This window comes from Drosophila kikkawai, chromosome 3L (genome assembly GCF_030179895.1).
Source record: "Drosophila kikkawai strain 14028-0561.14 chromosome 3L, DkikHiC1v2, whole genome shotgun sequence".
Classification (NCBI taxonomy): domain Eukaryota; kingdom Metazoa; phylum Arthropoda; class Insecta; order Diptera; family Drosophilidae; genus Drosophila; species Drosophila kikkawai.
Genome location: NC_091730.1, coordinates 20,040,577 through 20,058,265, shown reverse-complemented (window position 1 = coordinate 20,058,265; position 17,689 = coordinate 20,040,577). Strand labels below are relative to the sequence as shown.

The window sequence follows — 17,689 nt, the reverse complement described above, 5'->3', positions numbered from 1 at the left end:
GTTAAATTGTTTTTGTTCTATTTAAAAATATTTCCACTTGAAATTAAGAGAGCTGATTGAATTTTGAAGTATCTGTTGGTTTAAAGCAGTAGTCGGCACGTCCCAAGCCCATGGGATAGGCAAAGGCTCTGCCGGCAGCGCTGCCAGCACACGGATAGCGTAAACTTCACACACACGGAACACACTCACGTCATTTTTGCTCCGTACCTCACTCACACAAATGTGCTTTTTGGTTGATTGTGATGGTGCCGAGCACTGGTTTAAAGCATAACCTGGGGATGATGAAGATAAAGATGAGAATATATGGTATCTTTCAGGCGGCTTTAAGAAGCAGGGAACATCAAGTCTACATAAAAAGTATAACTGTATTTCACTGCGGGCATTACCCTTAAATATTTCAAAGAAATTCCAATGGCTTATTAAAATTTTAAAACAATTGATAAATTACAATGGCAACACCTTTAAGTATCAGTCTTGAGCTGCACTCGCGTCTTCCTCGAAGACATCTGCCTGGACTTGCTCTCCCTGGAAATCTCCGAGTATATTAAGTCTCCGTACTGTCTGCAGATTCTGGATGCAGTAATCCACTGTGGTGACTATACACAAGGGTCGCTCTCCCTTGTAGTAGCCCGTGTTCTCACGCAAATAGACAACGTTCCGGGTGGCCAGCCAAAGTTGGAGTTTTACAAAGCAGGGGCACTGCCAGGGATTGCCTTCGATGGCCACGCGTTTCAGGTTCGGGAAGCTCACATTCACCTTGGCCAGAAAGGTCAGGCGGTTGTTATCCACCAGAACCTCGGTCACGCTGCTTAGGCTCTCGAGCACATCAATACCAATCTCCTCCAGCAGATTGTGGCCCAGATGCAGTTTCTGGAGATGACGCATCGGAGCAAACATACGCACATCCAAAGACTTTAGTTCATTGTGTCCCAGCGATAGGTATTCCAGGAAAGGCAGCGAGGAGAAGGCCAGCGGATGCAGCCTCTTTAGGTGATTGGCATTTAGGTTGAGCTTTCGCATGCGCGACAAGGTGTTGCTTCCGAAGATCTGCTCCTCAAGAAACTCCAGGCTGTTGTAGGACAAATCCAGGGTATCCAGATTAACCAGCGCCGAAAAGGTGTCCGACTTGATTTCCAGGATGTCATTATTCTGCAAATACAGCTTGCGCAACAATCCTAGACCCACAAAGTGACCCGGACTCAGGCTGGAGATGCTATTCCTGGACACATCCAGCACCTGCAGCCTGGCCAGCACTCGAAACTGGTTGTCGAACAGCAGGCGGATGCGATTACCGGACAGATTCAGCTGCTGCAAATTAAGCACAAAGTTCTGAACAGCTCCGAATACATTGGGACGCAGTGCACCAATTGAGTTCCTTGAGAGATTAAGTATACGCAGCTGGTTGAGTGGCTGAAAGGTGTCCTGGCCAATAGAGGTCAACTTGTTGCCACTAAGCTCTAGCTCCAGCAGACCACGGAGACCGCGAAATGCATTGACGTCCAACTGGAAATGTATATAAAAGATTTAAATAATATAATGACTAGTATTACCTATTACCTATTATTAACTATAGTTAATTAGAGGAAAATGTTTACTGTTCGATAATAAAACTGAGCTGTCAAATATTTCGATCAGCTTTAAAATTCGAATCAATTTTCTCATAGCCATAAAAAGTTCTTTAATTGAAAAGTTTTGCCCCTTAAATAAACAAATAATATTTAACTGTTATTTTAGCAGCCGCAAAGATCATCACGGTCAATTAAACATCAGAAATGTATATCTAGCTGAAGGCAAATATTAGGCGTTAGAGTTCGTTCTGGTCAACTGGCAAGATCAAAGCTAAATCTATAATATTTGATATTATAAAAAAATGATAATGTTCAAAAATGGTAGTGATGACAATGGTATTCCCAGAAATTGGGAATAAATTAAGACGAAGTACTCTTGTTTGGAACTGTGGAATTAACAATTAAAGTTCTGCAAGCCTTCAAGAATATAACTCGACACTAGAAGGAATTAACCATCGTTGAATCCTAGCCAAGTAAAAGGTATGGAGAAGAAGGATAACTAAGTGCCTGAAGTGTCTGAATAAAGTAACTCCCTACTATAATTTTGCATAATTTTTCTTGATAACCACATTTCATCACAATTCCCTGCTGGCTCACCTGCTCCAGCTGGTTATCATTCAGGATCAGTTCCTGCAGCTGCGGACACACACCGAAGGTGGCATTGATCAATCGATTGTGGCCCAGTTCCAGGCGATTGAGCAGCGGCATATGTGGCAGATCGCATTGTGCCAGGGCATTGTACGAGAAATTTGCATAAATCAACTTCCGCAGATTGCCAAAAAAGTCCCGGTCGAGAATCTCCATTTGATTGTGACTACAGTCGAGCCGCTGGAGGGCTGACTCAGCAGCAAAGTGGTTTCCCTGGATGTTGGACAGACCGCAACTGCTGAGGTTTAGATACCGCATATTCGGCAGAATAGAGAAGCCGCCACTATGAAGATTTATGGGAATAGCAGCAGTCAAGTCCAAGTCCATTAAGTTGCCCAGGTGATCAGCATTGTCGCCTGAATATTTGATGATTCATTTGGATACATTTTTGAATATACTTTATAGGAAAGTATTAAAATTTTTTAGATCTCACCTGAGCCCACCTCCAGTTCGGTTTGCTCATTCCGAATGCTGAGCTTATGCCAGTTCTCTGCCCCCAAACCCACCAGATCCTGTAACGAAGCCACCTCGTTGCACTCAAAGCTGCGCCATCCCACCGGCTGGCAAAGATCGGCGGCAGCCAGGTAGGGAATTCCCCAGAGAATCGACGGCAGAAGCCAGAACCCGGCAGTTGGCAACATTCCTGCTCCAGAGTTAGGCCTCGACTGGGGTAACCGCCGACGAGCGCAGAATGCGAGTGCGAATGAAAATGCAAATCCAGTTTGTAAACAGGTGACAAGGTTGGGGGGACAAACATATAGGTAGCCGGTTTTAAGGGCGTCATCAGGGGGATCTTCACCAGGGGCCGGCCACTCAACAGCTGACAAGTGCCGGCTGCCTGCCTCCATTGCCTCCAGCGTCTTGTTTATCTTTCTCTATCGATAGGTACTTTCTATAACTCTTTAATAGTGGTTTACATACAGTATATACGTTACATAATATCGGTTAATTACTTGAAGATTATTGTGCTCTTGGAGAAAAAAAATAGAAGATGTCTTGCGTTCATTATTGTTTTCTTTTCGCTGCTATTGGTTTAGAATTACATCATAGCTCATATATATAGTACAAATTACAGGAAAATTAAACCAGGAAAAACTCTCTAACTTAGACTAAAACTTAGGTGAAACAATTTAACAATCAAAAGGTAAGTCCATTAATTCTATTTAAGATTACACATACGCACATATATATATATATAGAATATTCCACTAATTGCACATTTTTAAGATTTGTGCTTGGTTTTCCATTAATTTGGAGGCTCAGATGGGCGATATTATATATCTGGCTAGCAAAATATTATTGGAGGCCATCAAACTTGGCCAAAAGAAGAGCTAAATGTTGTTTAAATGTATATTGAAGCAATACGGATATAAATGTAGGAGATATTTTAAGTACAATCCTTACATGCAAATATTTTACTAAGAGCTCTCGGCTAAGATGCAAATATACTTTCGTATTTAGCTTAGGCTAGTTAAGAACTTGTACTAGGTCTATTTCACAATTATATGGATTATTGTTTGCTGTTGTTCAGAGCTTTCCCAAAAGAAGACTTGCGACTGCCAGATCCTTGGATGGTGTTTAAAAACTGGAGGAGAGACTGGTGTATCCAAATCAGACTATAGTTACGGTTGGGTTTGTCATCTTGTTGCTGTTATACAACGGCTGATAATGCGCACTTGGCTTGCTCTGGCACCCGTTGGGGTACCTCAACTTGACCCCGTTCTGGGCCTGCGGCGACAGCGATGATGTGGAGGAGCAGGACAGCGAGGAGAGCGATCCGGTGGAGGACTTAATATTATGCTTTAGCGGCAACGGCTCCCCAATCAGCGTTATCCTCACGGGCTTGTAGGAGGCCGACGGTGTGTTTGTGGTCGTGGAATCCCAGCCGATGGAGGAGCGCCGGGGCGGTGTGTCTGGGAAGGATGCCGCCGCCAGCTGCTGGTTGTAGTTGGTCAGCGTGGTGGAGATTATGGTGTGCCTGCGGGTCTGGCACAGGGCTGGGCAACTGGACTGGGTCTTGTCGCGCTCCCGCTCCCCCTGGTGGCTGCTGCTGCTGTGGTTACTCTGGTGGTGGCGGATTATTGTGGTGGCTGCCAGCGTGGAGTCGTGCAAGTGGAGCGTCGGAAAGTGTGTGGTATAACTTGTATATTCGGGCTTACTTCTGCGAACAGAGAAATGGGAGTTAGTGGGGTCTTGCAAAAGAATGTGAGGTTAATTTTATTTTATAAAAACATTAGCCTTCCCCACATGCCATTAAAGTTATCTACATTGGGCAGAGAAGATGGGAAAATAGTCTGCAGTTTTAAGGAATTTTAGTTAATGTTTGTTATTATTATAAAAGTTAATTTAGACTAACTTTGGAAGATTAGTTTAATAGCATAAATCATATCATTCAAAAGATTTAAGATTAAAAATTATTTTAAAAACTGCTCAAGTGTAAGCAATGATTTAATTCATCCCAAATATTGTACCAAGAATGCAATCCCCTACAACCCTGAGTAAATTTTGTCACCTAATCAAAAAAAATCCTATGATTCATAAACTCAATTGAATCATCCTCGACCCATCCCATCTTCTCGCCAGGTTTTGGGTTAATTTTTAGTTTGCGTTACCTTGGGACTCTATTTAATTGCCGCATGCAATTAAAACGTTTCACAAACAGTGTTAAATTTTCAGTGACAAATAAATAACATATTTAAAACATAGTTATAGTTATAGTTATAGTTATCTTATGGATATTAAAGCTTTGGTAGGTTTCAATTGGGTCTGGGTTGTTTAGTTAGTAAATGCTTTAGTGGAACTTGATTAGTTAGTTAGTTTCTCAGGTGCACGAGTTGCAGTTATCCATACAGTTATAGCTTAGGTGTAATATACATATAAGATTGATGGCACAGAGCACAATGATGGCTAGGATGAAATCACAAAATAGTACCTGTTGCTCCCCAAATTGTAGTCTAAATATGCCAGAGGGATGGTTAGAGATAAGAAAGCAGAGTGTATATGTATTCCATGGAAGCATTATGGCAGAGTGTGTGTGTGTGTGTTTTTGGGGAAGAGAGAAATCCAGATGGGTTAATCGAGGAAGAAAGATCGGGTACCGGGTATCTATTGTTAGTCTGTTCGGTTTCCGCCTCCTGTTGCTGAAAGATTTGCTGCAGATTTCAGCTAACAGCTAACCGCTTGCAGCCAGCAGCTCCCAACTCTGCAGCTACTGCAGAATCGGCCCTAATTAGACTGCTCCAATTGCAATTGGCCGCCATTAGCGTCAAGAGCCGGCAAAAAGTGGCCAACTGATTTGCATGCCAGCGGAGCGTGAAGCCAGCTGAAACCGATTCCAGCGGCAATATCAGCAGCCACTGGCAGGCAACAGGCACTTGCAACAGAGATTACACAAAGAGAAATAGTATTTTGACTAAATATTAATTAATTTGATATGTTTATAAATTATATATAAATAAACTTTTCTAATTAACTTCTTATTTAATGTTAAATTCATTGAAATTTTGATTAAAAGTTTCCGATAGAGAAAGTTACATTTTTATAAATTACAAATAAATTAAAGTTAACTATTTCCGTATTTTTTAAAATTATATTTTATTGAAATTTTAGTTTAGGCTTTTAATTTTCAATTTTATTATTATTTAGTGGATTTAATTTAATTTATTTTGTTTTTAAAATAAATAAAAGATAATAAACTCAATTAAAATATAAAGTCTGATCTTTAATTCTTACATTTAAATCAAAATTGAAAACATAAAAGTTATTTTAATGGCTTAAATATATACAAAATTAAGGGAGTAAACCATGGTTAATAGGTATTTTATTATATTTACGACTTTTTTGATTAGTAAAGCCTTTTTTTTAACAACCCAATTTCACAGCTTCATTTCAAACAAATTAACAACCCAATTTACATATATTTTTCTCTGTGTAACAAGCATTAAGTAGCAGCAACAGGCGGCGGCATCGTTTTGTATTAGTTTTGTTAGTTTGCGGCCACACAGCTGCGGTTGATGAAAAGCCCCCAAAATTACAAGTATTACACAAATTCCCAAACAAAGCAACAAAATACAGAAACAAAATACAGAAATAATGCAGAAAACCGTATGAGGTAGATGGCCGAAATCGAAATCGAAATAGAAACAACATGAAAGTCTGCCTACCTGGACAAACCCTCCGCACCAATGGCAAGTGGTCGTGTCTGTGAAAGTGGAATCGAAATCGGAATTGAAATAGTCGATAGCTTTTGTTTTTCTTTTCGGTTAGTCAATGTTGTGCAAACACATATCATTAACGGAATAATCGGGATTGGACCGGTGAGATATATATGTGTATATGCACACGACACTTACCCGCTCCGTCTGGGTGGCCATGCTGATGAGCTCCTTGCCGGGTGGCTCGCTGGTGGAGGTGCCATTGGCCAGCGCCTTTTGTCGCTTCTCCGCCTCCAGTTGCTCGATGAGATCCCGCTGCAGGCGGATGGTGCGATCACGATCGTCCACTTGACCCTGTCGGAGGAGTAGCGGGGGAGTGGGATGGGAGAGCAGAGATCAGCAAATGTCAGTTCACTCTTGTGGAGCGAGGCATGAAAGGTCACTAGTGGTTAAATCTAAGCCAGAGAGTGTGAAAATCATATCTATATGTATCTATATAAATGTATCTATACAGTAAACGAGTATCTGCGGGGCTAACTTGGCTTAGTTTTGCATATTTTTTAAGACAGTCATGCTTTGATTAAGTCTGATTTTTAAATTAACTTTTCTTTGCCTTAAAATCAAAGCATTTTTTTGTAAACAACAGCTATAGATATATATTTGGGCTATATATATATTTATGTAAAGAGTGTAGAGAGTTTGGATTTGTGTGTAAAAAGTGCAAAATCAACACTTTAAAACAAAACTAAGGCCGAAACTATGTTATAAACAGTGTACATGTTGTTTCCAAAGATAGAATTTTACAATAAGCATAGATATAGTATTCGCCTTGATTGGGTATTTGACATGCTAAATGGATATATATATAGAATCCATATATCTAACGAACATTAAGGAACAACAGCAAGAGTTAAAATGCAATAGGAAAATCTTGTCCTGCTTCGAATCCAAAATATATCGAATAGATCGATTTGTGACCCAATTCTCCCAGCTTAACGAGCAAACGAAATGCAAAAAACGTGCAAATACCTGAAGGTAAACCACCTGTCTACGTAGATCCGTTAGCTCCTGGAGCGGATCCTCCGTCGTGGACGAGGTCAGGCTGGCCAGATCGATGTCATTCAGCTGCTTGCTATCCAAACCGCAGGCGGCGAACAGCTGAACGTTGTCGTTCTCGAAAGGATTGAGCGTTTCCGTCTAAGAAAAAAGTATAGTAAAAGCCAATGGATTACTTTCTATCCATCATTGAAGCACAAGAAACCAAAGATGCCCCTGGGCAGATGAAAATAAATGAAAAACCAAAGGCAACGTACCCGTTTCAAATCAAAATCTGGTTCCTAGGAGTTGTGCAAGTGAATGTGTATGAGTGATGGGTGTGCCATGGAAATGTAAGCAAAGAAAAGTGCATTTTCTGGTGTAATTAACTAAATAATAATTGAAGTACTAAACAATAATTACTTTATTTAATTAGCTAAGAAAAACAAAAAGTAATTTCTTATTTTTAATGACTCGACTCACCTCCTGGAGTATGCGACGCAGTCGCAGCAGCTGCTTCTTGAACTGCAGCACATCCTGGAGCATGGCATTGCGGAAGGACTTGTCATACAACATCAGGTCGTCCGACGAGCTATGCAGCTCGCCACTGCACCTTTGGCTAGAAGCTCCCGAACCTGTACCCCCTGCCCCTCCTCCGCCAACTCCCGACTGTCCCAGGTGCTGCTGCTGCTGCAGGTGACGCTGTCGGGGCAGACTGGCCGTGGACGAGGCGGTGGAGGCTCGTGAGTTGGCCGTGCTCCTCTTGCGTACAGCAGCGGCCGCCGAAGCTCCGCCGCTGTGTGTGGACCTCAAACTGTTGTCCGAATCGTTACCGGTGAGCTGCTGGTCCTGGAGACGTGACCGGTTCAGCAATCTGGTGGCACGGGCGGGCAGTTGGGCGCTGCAAAATAAAACAATACAAATTTTTAATTAAATTGATTAAGTAAATACTTCAAGTCTTAGGTTTAAGTAGGGCCAGTGCCTGTGATATGTTTCCCTGGCCTGGGGCGCACTGCTGGCCAGGTAGTAGTGGAGATGCCGCTGCTTGATGGTCATCGGCGAGCTGGTCCGCTGGTGTCCACCAAAGCCAGCACCCAGAAATCGATTCTCCGAGGTCTTGAGATCCGTGCGCACCCTTCGCACTCCGCTGGGCGGTGATTTGCTAGCGGAGCTCGCCTCCGACATCATCCAATCTTCTGATAAATGGAATTTCTTGGTTCGCCGCAAAAGCTAATGCTCCATGTTGTTGCTTGGCGAGAATGACACAATGACACAATCGGGACATGCGCAGACCACCAAACAGCTGAGTGCCGTGGAGAGTTTGTAGACTAATCCAGTCATAGTGCGACCCCATTACACTCAGCAAAATGTTGGGTGTTTTATGCAAGGAGGAATATTTTTTTCCAAAATATGACAAGACTTTCATATATTTTTTAAATATATTTTTGAATCTACTATTTATAGTTGGCTGTATAATATATCTCTTTTACATATTTAATTTGCATGAATTTCCCTTTAAATTTGCTAAGTGTAGTTCATTTACAGGGGTGAGTTTTGCAATTATTTAGCCAGCTTCAATTAACGCGGTCGTAATGAAAGCGAAATGCCATTGATTAGGGCCGAGACAAGGAATGGAGCGGAGCTCCTCCAGCAGGCAGTTGTCAATGAGCAATTAAGATAGCCCAGGTGGGGGATGGGGGATGGTGATTTAGGTGAGAGAGAGAGGAGTGAATAAGAGACACGGGACGCGGGACAGGTGGCAGCTCTAACCTGCACGACATGAATGCTGGGCATAAATCCAAGTGCCTCTCAGCTGGTGAAAGTCAACTGTTGCGCGTTGCGTGTTGCAGTCACCCAAAATGGGCAAAAAGGGGGGAAACAGTGACGGGGGCAGGGGCATGGCGCTTACACATGCGCACAATGTTCAAAAAATTTTACGGCATAATTTAAACAAACTGTTGAAAAACGTATTAAAAGCAGACAACAAAAGGAGAGAAGCCAATAGTCGGTTGTTGTTAGCGCATTCGATTATTTACGGTTGTAACAGAAACCGAAACCAAATACCAAAGGTTAATGGCTAATGGATCTGGGCCTAATGCCTGCAATTATAACGATATTTCGGTTAGTGGATCCATTACAACAGAGTCGAGCATCTCACGGACTAGACTTTCCTCAGACCAAGACTTAATTGGCCAAGTTCAGATGGCCAGGAAAGCAAGAGTAAGTAATTGCCCGCCCGGGAACTGGCACAGCCTCGATTTGAATATAGTATCTGCCTTTGAATTTGAATTCGCGATCTTTGTTTATGATCTCGGATCGCACGAAATGGACTGTGAAGAATGCGGAGCGTGAACAATTTTTAGCTCATCTGGAGCGGCGATGAAAGTACACAAAATATGTTGTATCTTTTATTGTTTCGCCGGGGTTCCCTTCTATTTTCACAGTTAGCTGCTGGGGTTTCTCTCTATCACTCTGTCGGCATTTGTGAAGGTTCTCAGCACTTTTTCATTTTAATTATAATTAAATTTCCTGCTGAGACGGTTTTGATTGCCTTTTGGGGGGCAGAGATCAGTGGAGATCTTTAATTTTATTTGTTTTCAGAGTGCTGGGAATTATTTGGGATGGCTTGGATCCAATTTAAACTACCAATTGTGGTCTTAAAGTGTGTGTTTATTATAATTTTATTTATTTGTTTTGGTATTTCAATATATTTGTTTCACATAAAGCAGATTTGAGGAGAACTTTTGAAGTTTTATTACAGAAAATTAAGCATACTCTATAAAAGAAAATATTTTGAATATATAAATATTCTTTGGCTGCCTGCAGTTTATAACTTTAAGATAACTGTATTTAAATAAAATATTTTTATAATTATTTATTGGTTTCTGGGGTATTCAATGGTTATTTCCAAGATTTTAATCCAATTTAATTTTCCTTTAAAACGAATTTATGTTTATTTATTATAGTTAAAGTAAACTCAAAGGGTTATATACATTTAATAACTGATCAACAAATTGATTTTAACATATTAAAATGTAATTATAGTTATTAACCCATTTAAACCAATTAATTGACTAGGTTTTGTATTAATTAAACACGAAAACTTGTTCAAATAATTAATTTCTTTAATTTCTGATACAACCTAAAACAAGCGAAAAGTTCAAGCGGAGTCAACACGACTCGGTTTCCAAAGCAAAATGCAATTAAGCCTTACACTATGTCCAAACAATAAAACACAAAAATATACTTTCCCAAATTCAAAATCCCACACAACTGCATAAAAACACAGCTAAATTCCGCATGTTGCTGAGTTTTTTCGCACGCCAACTTTATGTGTGGTTTGTACCATGAATATGAATGCAAAAATCAGGCCCCCGAAGAGATCCACCGATCCACCGAAATCAAAACAATGCGAGTACTTTGCACAACTCAATTCAGCGAAACTCAGCAGGCGGTAGTGCCGGATATTTCGTACTTCAACCAGAAAAAAAATACATAAAAAACTGAAATACAAATTGTCAGACGACAAAATGCCTGTCATTGCAACAATTGCAGCAAATGGAATTTACACACAATACATATGAACATTAAAAGCAATATTAGCAGGGGCCTGGCAAAGGGGGAAGTTATTACTGTTTCACATTTTTTTCCATTAATATGTTATGATATCACTCCTAATCCTATATAGTGACCTCCCTAATAAGATTTTATAAATTTGATATTCAAAATGTCTTACTTATGATCATTTAAAAACTCTCTAAGCACGAGTGGCAGACATTTGAGAGTTCACAAGATAGCTTCCCCCAATTTACCACGAAATTTTGGAAATACGATCTAGATAATAAGACAGTCAACACTTTTCGTGTTCATTACTTTACGTGATGACCTTTTTTTGAGCACATAATTGTCTCGTGCGGCGATAAGGTTTTCCACTAAATGGGGCCGTCCAAGTTCCCCCTAAGCTCTCCCCCTGGGGCTACGCACCTGTTTTGGTAGCTGCATTTAGTTGGAAATGTGCCTCATTTGTGACTACTTGCTGACTCCCCACGCGCCACTGCCAACGGCAACTGTCGCTAACTTGGCTGCAACAGTTAGCCGGCAACTAGTAACTGGTAACAGGTAACATTCAGCATTCAACAACCAACAATGACTGGCAATCGCAGTGACAATCTCAATCACACATGTCGAGGCGTCGACATGCACTCGAAACGAACTTCATTTCCCCAAAACGGTACTTATCAATTTGTGCGGCAAAACGCCATTTGTCACAGAGTCCGGAGACCTTTGGGGTTGCAGAGGAGTATATACATAGTACCTATCCGAAGATCCATACACATAGGAAGGGGAAGTGGAAATGGAAATGGAAAGGCAGCTTCATTAAGGGGCCCCGGAAAAATAAAGGAGGGGCACAAGTGCTGCAAGCCACGCAAGTAATGGTAATGACCATAAAAAATAAAGAAATAAGCAACATTCTCACACGGGCAAAGCATCTCTGATGAGAATCCGGTGTGTATCCCGCATGCCAAGAGTTCTCTTACACGGGGAAAAAATATAAATAGGAGATGGAAGTTTTCGAACTTCCCCAAGTAAAAAGTTCTTATGGTTTTAACTTCTTTTAAATATTTCCCTATTTTTATAAAGTAAAGCTTTAAATGATTTATTATAGGCTTAACATCGTGGAGGTTTCGTATTTTAAGAGACTAGTTTTATGTATTTTTTATGCCTTAATAAAGCAAACAACATTGCATTACTAAAAATGGTAAAACGATGTCACAACCAGAGGTCTTAACATTGAAAAAAATCTTTTAATGTAATTATTTTAAGAATAATTTTAACTAGAGAAGAGTTGCTGATGAAAAAGTTGTGATAATTACAAAAAAATATTGTTTTTTACGAGTCACTGTTAAGATCTCTTTAGATTTTTGTCACAAGTCCTGGTTAACTATAAACATTTTAAATTAAATTCCCAAGGTGCCCGCTCCATTTATTAATATTTTAAATATTTTCTCATCAGTTTACTATTTTCATATATTTAGTGTTATATTTAAACTCTCCAACTTCAACTTTTTACTTAAATAAAAGCCCAGAAAGCCGAAAGATCAACCTGCTTTTGTGTTCAGTGTGACTGAGCCAAGGAGGATGATGATCAGCGATGGTTAAGATGGGGATATGACTCTACCGGCTGGAGATGAGGCTGGTGGCTGGGGGTAACTCAGAGAGTTGAGAAGCATTTTCGAGGCAGACAGGTAGATAGGAAGGTTGGTAGTTGGAAGTTGCCTGCTATATAGTAGGTAGCAGCAGTTATCTGTATCTGTATTTGCACTCGATGGTATGTCGGTCCGTAGTTTGTGTGGCAAACATTCTGTTGAATTATGCATGGCAATGGTTGGAGATGGGACCCCGTACCGATACCCCTACCCAAGATCGTACCCGAACGCGTACTCTCGTATCCGTAACCAAAACCTGAACGCGCCGCAAATGCAACTGAACTTGAAGTGGCTGAAAAGCCATAAAAGGGGGCACCTCTCTTCTCCTCTCTCCCCTTTTGCCACCGAAATTTTACCACACACACACACTGGCACAGTCGGTGTGTGTTTTATTTATGTGTGCCTGATATCTGTAATTGTTACGTTTATGGCATCAAATTCCAAAAGATTTTCCAAACGCTGCCTGCATTTGCATGTGACACACTTTCCGACCATTGTGTTTGGGGCTGGAGAGACCCTGTTCCCTTGTGCTTTTGACTTGGTGGTGGTTGCATATCGAATTACGCAAAAGCCAGGAGCGGAAATCATCACCCACTTTGGGCTACCACTTGGCTAAGGTTTCTGGCCCTGTTGTAACTTCTGTCTGCTGCTGACAACGTTAGCTCATGCCGGTTAGTGCTGAGAATGCTTTTAAATACTCAACCACAGGCTGACTTTTATGGCTAAAACGAATATCTTTTAAGGCTTAAATAATGGGGGGGGACTTATTCTTAGACTTTGATATATAAAAACAATATATAATAACAGCTCTTCTGGCTAGCTTTTTTGCTTGTTTTAAATTAAAAGTAATTACATTTGGTTTAACAATTAAAGTAAAGATAATTACATTATATACTTTTTACATTTATCTTTATAAATTTATATAATATCCCAAGTTTACTTTGCAAAACCTCAACCGTACCTCTCTTCCTCACTCAAAACTGCGGGTCTAGGCCAAATGCGTAGTGCCTCTTGGCCAAAACGCTCGTTTCATTGACACTTGTGCCCGCGGCGTGTCTTTTGTTATGAAAGCTGCTGCGGCTCGTTCGATGGCGTCGGCGTTGGAGCGCGTATCTGTATCTGTATCCCAGCACCGGTGCGTATCACTGGAGGCGACTGCCTGCCTGTCTGCCTGCGGTCACTGGCTCTCGATTTTTTGGCTTTTATTTCGGGTTATTAACAACGCAATTTAATTGGAATCTACGCAACAGCAGCTCCCACGCTCTTCTTGAACAGCAACAAAGTCTCTTGCACAATTAACCAATTAATGATTGCCTTTATTGGCAGCTCTAAGAAACGATATTGCTGATGGAATGATATTGCTTTATGAATATAATTTATTACTCGTAATTCGCGGGGGGCGCTAAGCGTGAACTGAGCCACCAAACCGAACCGCGCGCTTTGAGATCGTGTTTAATACTGGAGTCGGAATCGAAGTTGGAGCCATCAAGCTCAAGTGGTAATGCAGTGGTACGGATTGGTAATGGAACATAAGCACAGTGGGGCATATATCAACTTTATTGAAGAATTTTTTTAATGAATAGATTCTGTCGAGTAGATTTTGACGATCCGCAAAGCAAATGAACCCTGATCTAAATCATTTTTTTAGTAAGTTTTGAATGAAAATATTCACTTGTTTTTGGACCCAAGATAAGCAATTAAGGATTTTTTATAAACTAAAATAATAATATTTTAAATTTATAATACTATCCTAGTCCAGCAATTTTAAAATTATAATTCTATCACTAGTCACATGATAATACAAATTTTATGATATATTTTACAATATTTTCCTTCCCTAATCAAAAGAAATAACCCCACTGTGCTTGGTTGCTGTTGTTACCAATGTTTCGCTTTCAAAATGTTCCCATCAGCAAACAACAGCATGAAAAAGTCTGGTTGGGGAAAGAATGTTGCTGGTGGGCTGAAAGAGTTAACCATGTGGGCTTTGGGCCGCTTTTGTGCTCAGTGTGCTCAGTGTTCTCGGTGTCTGTGTGGCAGAGCCGTTAGGAGATGCTGGCCAACAACTAAGGAGCCAAAGAATGAAAGAAAGAAAGCCGGGCCATAATATTTATGCAGCCGAGAATGTCGAGAGAGATGGGGATATCAGAAGGCGGTTGCAGCCGGGGCCAATAATGGCCGAGATTGAGTGGGCTTATTGAGCATTTATTTAGGTGAGAGGTGAGCGGTTGCAGGGGGTATCTCGTCCATGAGGTATGACTCATGCACTGGCCAGCGATTGTCTCAAGGTTAATCCGCAAGTGCGGTTTTGCATGCGACTGCTGCTGGTCGGTTGAGTATCTGTATCCGAGAGATACTTGCTGTGGCCCAGCTGTTTGGTTAAATGGAAAGCCAATGTCCCGATGCAGGCGCATCTACCTAACGGCTTGGGTTTGGGGGATGTGGATGTGGATGTGGATCCATCGAGTGACAGGTTAGCCATTTTGGCCAGCGGCATTTTGCTGCTATTTGGCTCGGTGGCCGCGAAACAGGTTCACATACTGGTATCTATGAGTATTTACGAGTATTTACGGCCGGCTCTCTCAGACAATTGATTTTTCTTTTTTGTTTTTGCCTTGCAATAAAGTTTTTCCCAACTTTTTGCCAGAAACGACTCCATCGGGGAGATGGTGATGGTGATGGTGATGTTGATGTCGTGCCGTTGCCGGTTGTTGTTGTTGGTTGTTGCTAGTGGTTGCTATGTTGCTAGTTGGTAGTTGTTGCTGTTGCCATGACAAAAGAATGCGGCACTCGCCATCAAGTCTCAGGCCAAAGTCAAAATGTTATCTTAACTGCGACCACGATTTGGCCAAAAAGCCAAGACCCAGTCTCTGGAGCTCCCATAGATAGAGACAGGAATGGCACACGGAGAACAAAAACTGGTCTTAATTTATGCATTAAGAATTGTGAGTTGTAAATAATTGTGGGAAGTAATAGTTGCTGTTGGTTAAAAATGTCTGAGACTATAGTTTACAGGTGTAAAGGGATTTGCAACCACAACATGGAGTTTGATAAATGTCTTGAAGGCGAAGTTATTAAACAGATACTATTGGAGCTCATTTGGATTAATCTTAATCAATTATAAATGTTTATAATTTCTAATATTTATAATATAATTAACACAATTCCAGAAGCAGTTTTTCTTATAAAAGTGTTCTCCAATTAATGAAAGCTTATACCAAAGAAAATGGTAATAATAACAAGACAGGCTTCTGTATCTTGAAACAAATCAATTAAAGTTGCATTTCCCATAACAAAAAGGTCAAATATGGGCTTACTTATTTGTATAAATAATAAAATTGTTTATGTTTAAGAGAATGTTGATCATTTGCTTACATTTATCTATAATAACAACCTTGTAAGATTGGTTGATCAAGGTCAGTAACTTTTCAAATATTTATCTTATTAGATACCAAAAGGTTTTTAAGTTTTAAATATTAATTTAAAAACTGCTGACTGATTTAAAGCTAAACAAAATAAACAAATTTAATTACCAATTTTATTTTAAATATATTTTTCTCCAGTGTTTAAGCCAAAGACAGGCTATGGCGTAGACAATTGGAAATGCCAAGTGCCGTTGCCGTTGTCTTTGGTCGCGTCTTTGGCTTTGGCTTCTCTTGGCCAGAATGCCGAGGCCCACACGGAGTTGTTTTGGGCCACGAATGTCCCTGTCTGCCCCCTCTGTCTCCATCGCCTCCAGCTATACCCTTCTCTTTCTGGTAGCTGGCGCTAAAAGCTAGCAATTGGGAGCGACAACGGGAACTGCAGTGGGAATTCCGAGTGGAGTAACCTTTGGCAACTCTGCCAAACCCAAAAAAAACAAAACACAAACAAAAAGCCGAAAGGCCGAAAAGCCATTGCAGCTTTTAGTTCCAACCTGTCCCAATGATGTCTGTCTAATTTTGGGCTAATTTCAATTTCCATTTCCATTCCCATTTGGCCATAAAAACAAGGGAGAGAGACAGGAAAGGGGCAAGAGACAGGGCGTCATGCCATTCCAAAGCCCTGAGCTGGCTGAAGTAAATTGCATCTGATTAACCCCAGAGTGCCCTTTGGTAGGCAAAAACAAAATAAATAAATAAGAAGCAAAACAAACAGGCAAACACGTGAGATACACTTGCTGTTTGCTTTGCCGGCTAAATCGATTGATGAGATATTCCGGGATGTGCCAAGCAAATGACATTAACACTAGGTTGAGTTAGGGGATTTTAAGGGTTTAATACTTGAGAGTCGGAAAAGGAGGTCTTCTACTATAATAAGAAATGATTCTATTAATTCTTAACAATTTTTTAAAGACAATAATTGTTATTTAGACTATTTAATTAGTATATTAATTATATTATTCGAAAGATATTACAAGACTATTTAAAAAAGAAAAACTTGGTGTTAAACTTTGGGGTATAGAATTATGAATATGAATAACAAGTAAAGTAATTTAATTATTTTAAGTCACTGTTTATTTTATTTTTATTTATTTCTTATATTTTTATATATTCAGCTTTTCACATTTTTATTTTCAAATTTAATCTGAATTATTTCTAGTTTCCTTGAACTTCCATAAACTTCTCATTAACACCCCAAAGCTATCCATAAATCCCAAATAAATATTTCCAAATATTGGCTTTCTAGGGCTAACTTGTGCAATATTTCACCGGCCGGCAGTGGTAGCCAAAAAAAGATAATAAATAATAAAGAAAATACAGGCTGCGCTGAAAAGAGGGAGAGGCTGCTGATTGATTTGCAGCACCTCAAGTGGAATTGGGTTGCCGAAGAAAAGGCCGGGGGAAAAACACTAAAGGAAAATGCACTTAATAATATTCCGACATTCGCTGGCCAACTGCCAAGTGCAGAGCTAGCTTTAGATATAGTCTATAGACTAGCAATAAAATCAAATCAAAGGCGAACCGCCAGAGTATATTTGACCCCGCTGCAGTCAATTCAATTAGCTCCGGCGAAAAAAGAGAGAAATCGAAATTATTGGGAACATTTTTAGATCTTGGTTAATAGATATGAATTTAAAGATATTTTGTAAAATTTT

General features: G+C 40.3%; 2 protein-coding genes across 13 annotated transcripts in view; both read right to left on the bottom strand.

Moving 5' to 3' along the window:
• Positions 1-2: 2 nt before the first annotated feature.
• LOC108078741 (insulin-like growth factor-binding protein complex acid labile subunit) lies at positions 3-3,758 on the bottom strand. 3 transcript variants are annotated; one of them, XM_017172764.3, is made up of 4 exons: positions 2,650-3,064; positions 2,166-2,572; positions 460-1,503; positions 3-272 (listed from the first exon to the last, which is right to left on the bottom strand). In XM_017172764.3, exons 1-3 carry the CDS (start codon positions 3,062-3,064, stop codon positions 469-471), a joined length of 1,857 nt encoding a protein of 618 aa, XP_017028253.1. In that variant the 3' UTR covers positions 3-272; positions 460-468. The 3 variants fall into 3 exon arrangements, with proteins under 3 accessions (XP_017028253.1, XP_070141887.1, XP_070141886.1); XM_070285786.1 differs by lacking the exon at positions 3-272 and adding an exon at positions 3,621-3,758 and having other exon boundaries at positions 346-1,503; positions 2,650-3,091; XM_070285785.1 differs by lacking the exon at positions 3-272 and adding an exon at positions 3,170-3,304 and having other exon boundaries at positions 346-1,503; positions 2,650-3,116.
• Positions 3,103-17,689, bottom strand: part of LOC108078739 (serine-rich adhesin for platelets) — a 30,711-nt gene continuing 16,124 nt past the window's right edge. For 2 of the 10 annotated variants that reach the window (XM_017172756.3, XM_017172761.3), the window contains 5 exons: positions 7,889-8,306; positions 7,400-7,567; positions 6,569-6,724; positions 6,380-6,417; positions 3,103-4,377 (listed from right to left, as the gene is read on the bottom strand). In XM_017172756.3, the coding sequence (XP_017028245.1) occupies positions 3,828-4,377; positions 6,380-6,417; positions 6,569-6,724; positions 7,400-7,567; positions 7,889-8,306 (1,330 nt within the window). In that variant the 3' untranslated portion in view covers positions 3,103-3,827. Of the gene's footprint in view, positions 4,378-4,945; positions 5,171-6,379; positions 6,418-6,568; positions 6,725-7,399; positions 7,568-7,888; positions 8,307-8,387; positions 8,606-17,689 lie in introns of those variants that run through there. The other 8 variants (XR_011444975.1, XM_070285783.1, XM_070285780.1 and 5 more) reach the window with 8 other exon arrangements.

What these genes read in the sequence shown, in the direction of transcription:
- LOC108078741 (XM_070285786.1), bottom strand. Translation starts at nt 3,064, where the DNA reads ATGGAGGCAGGCAGCCGGCACTTGTCAGCTGTTGAGTGGCCGGCCCCT. An exon ending in CGAACTGGAGGTGGGCTCAG is followed by an intron (nt 2,573 to 2,649) that starts GTGAGATCTAAA and finishes TCAAATATTCAG; the next exon opens with GCGACAATGCTGATCACCTG. An exon ending in ATGATAACCAGCTGGAGCAG is followed by an intron (nt 1,504 to 2,165) that starts GTGAGCCAGCAG and finishes ATACATTTCCAG; the next exon opens with TTGGACGTCAATGCATTTCG.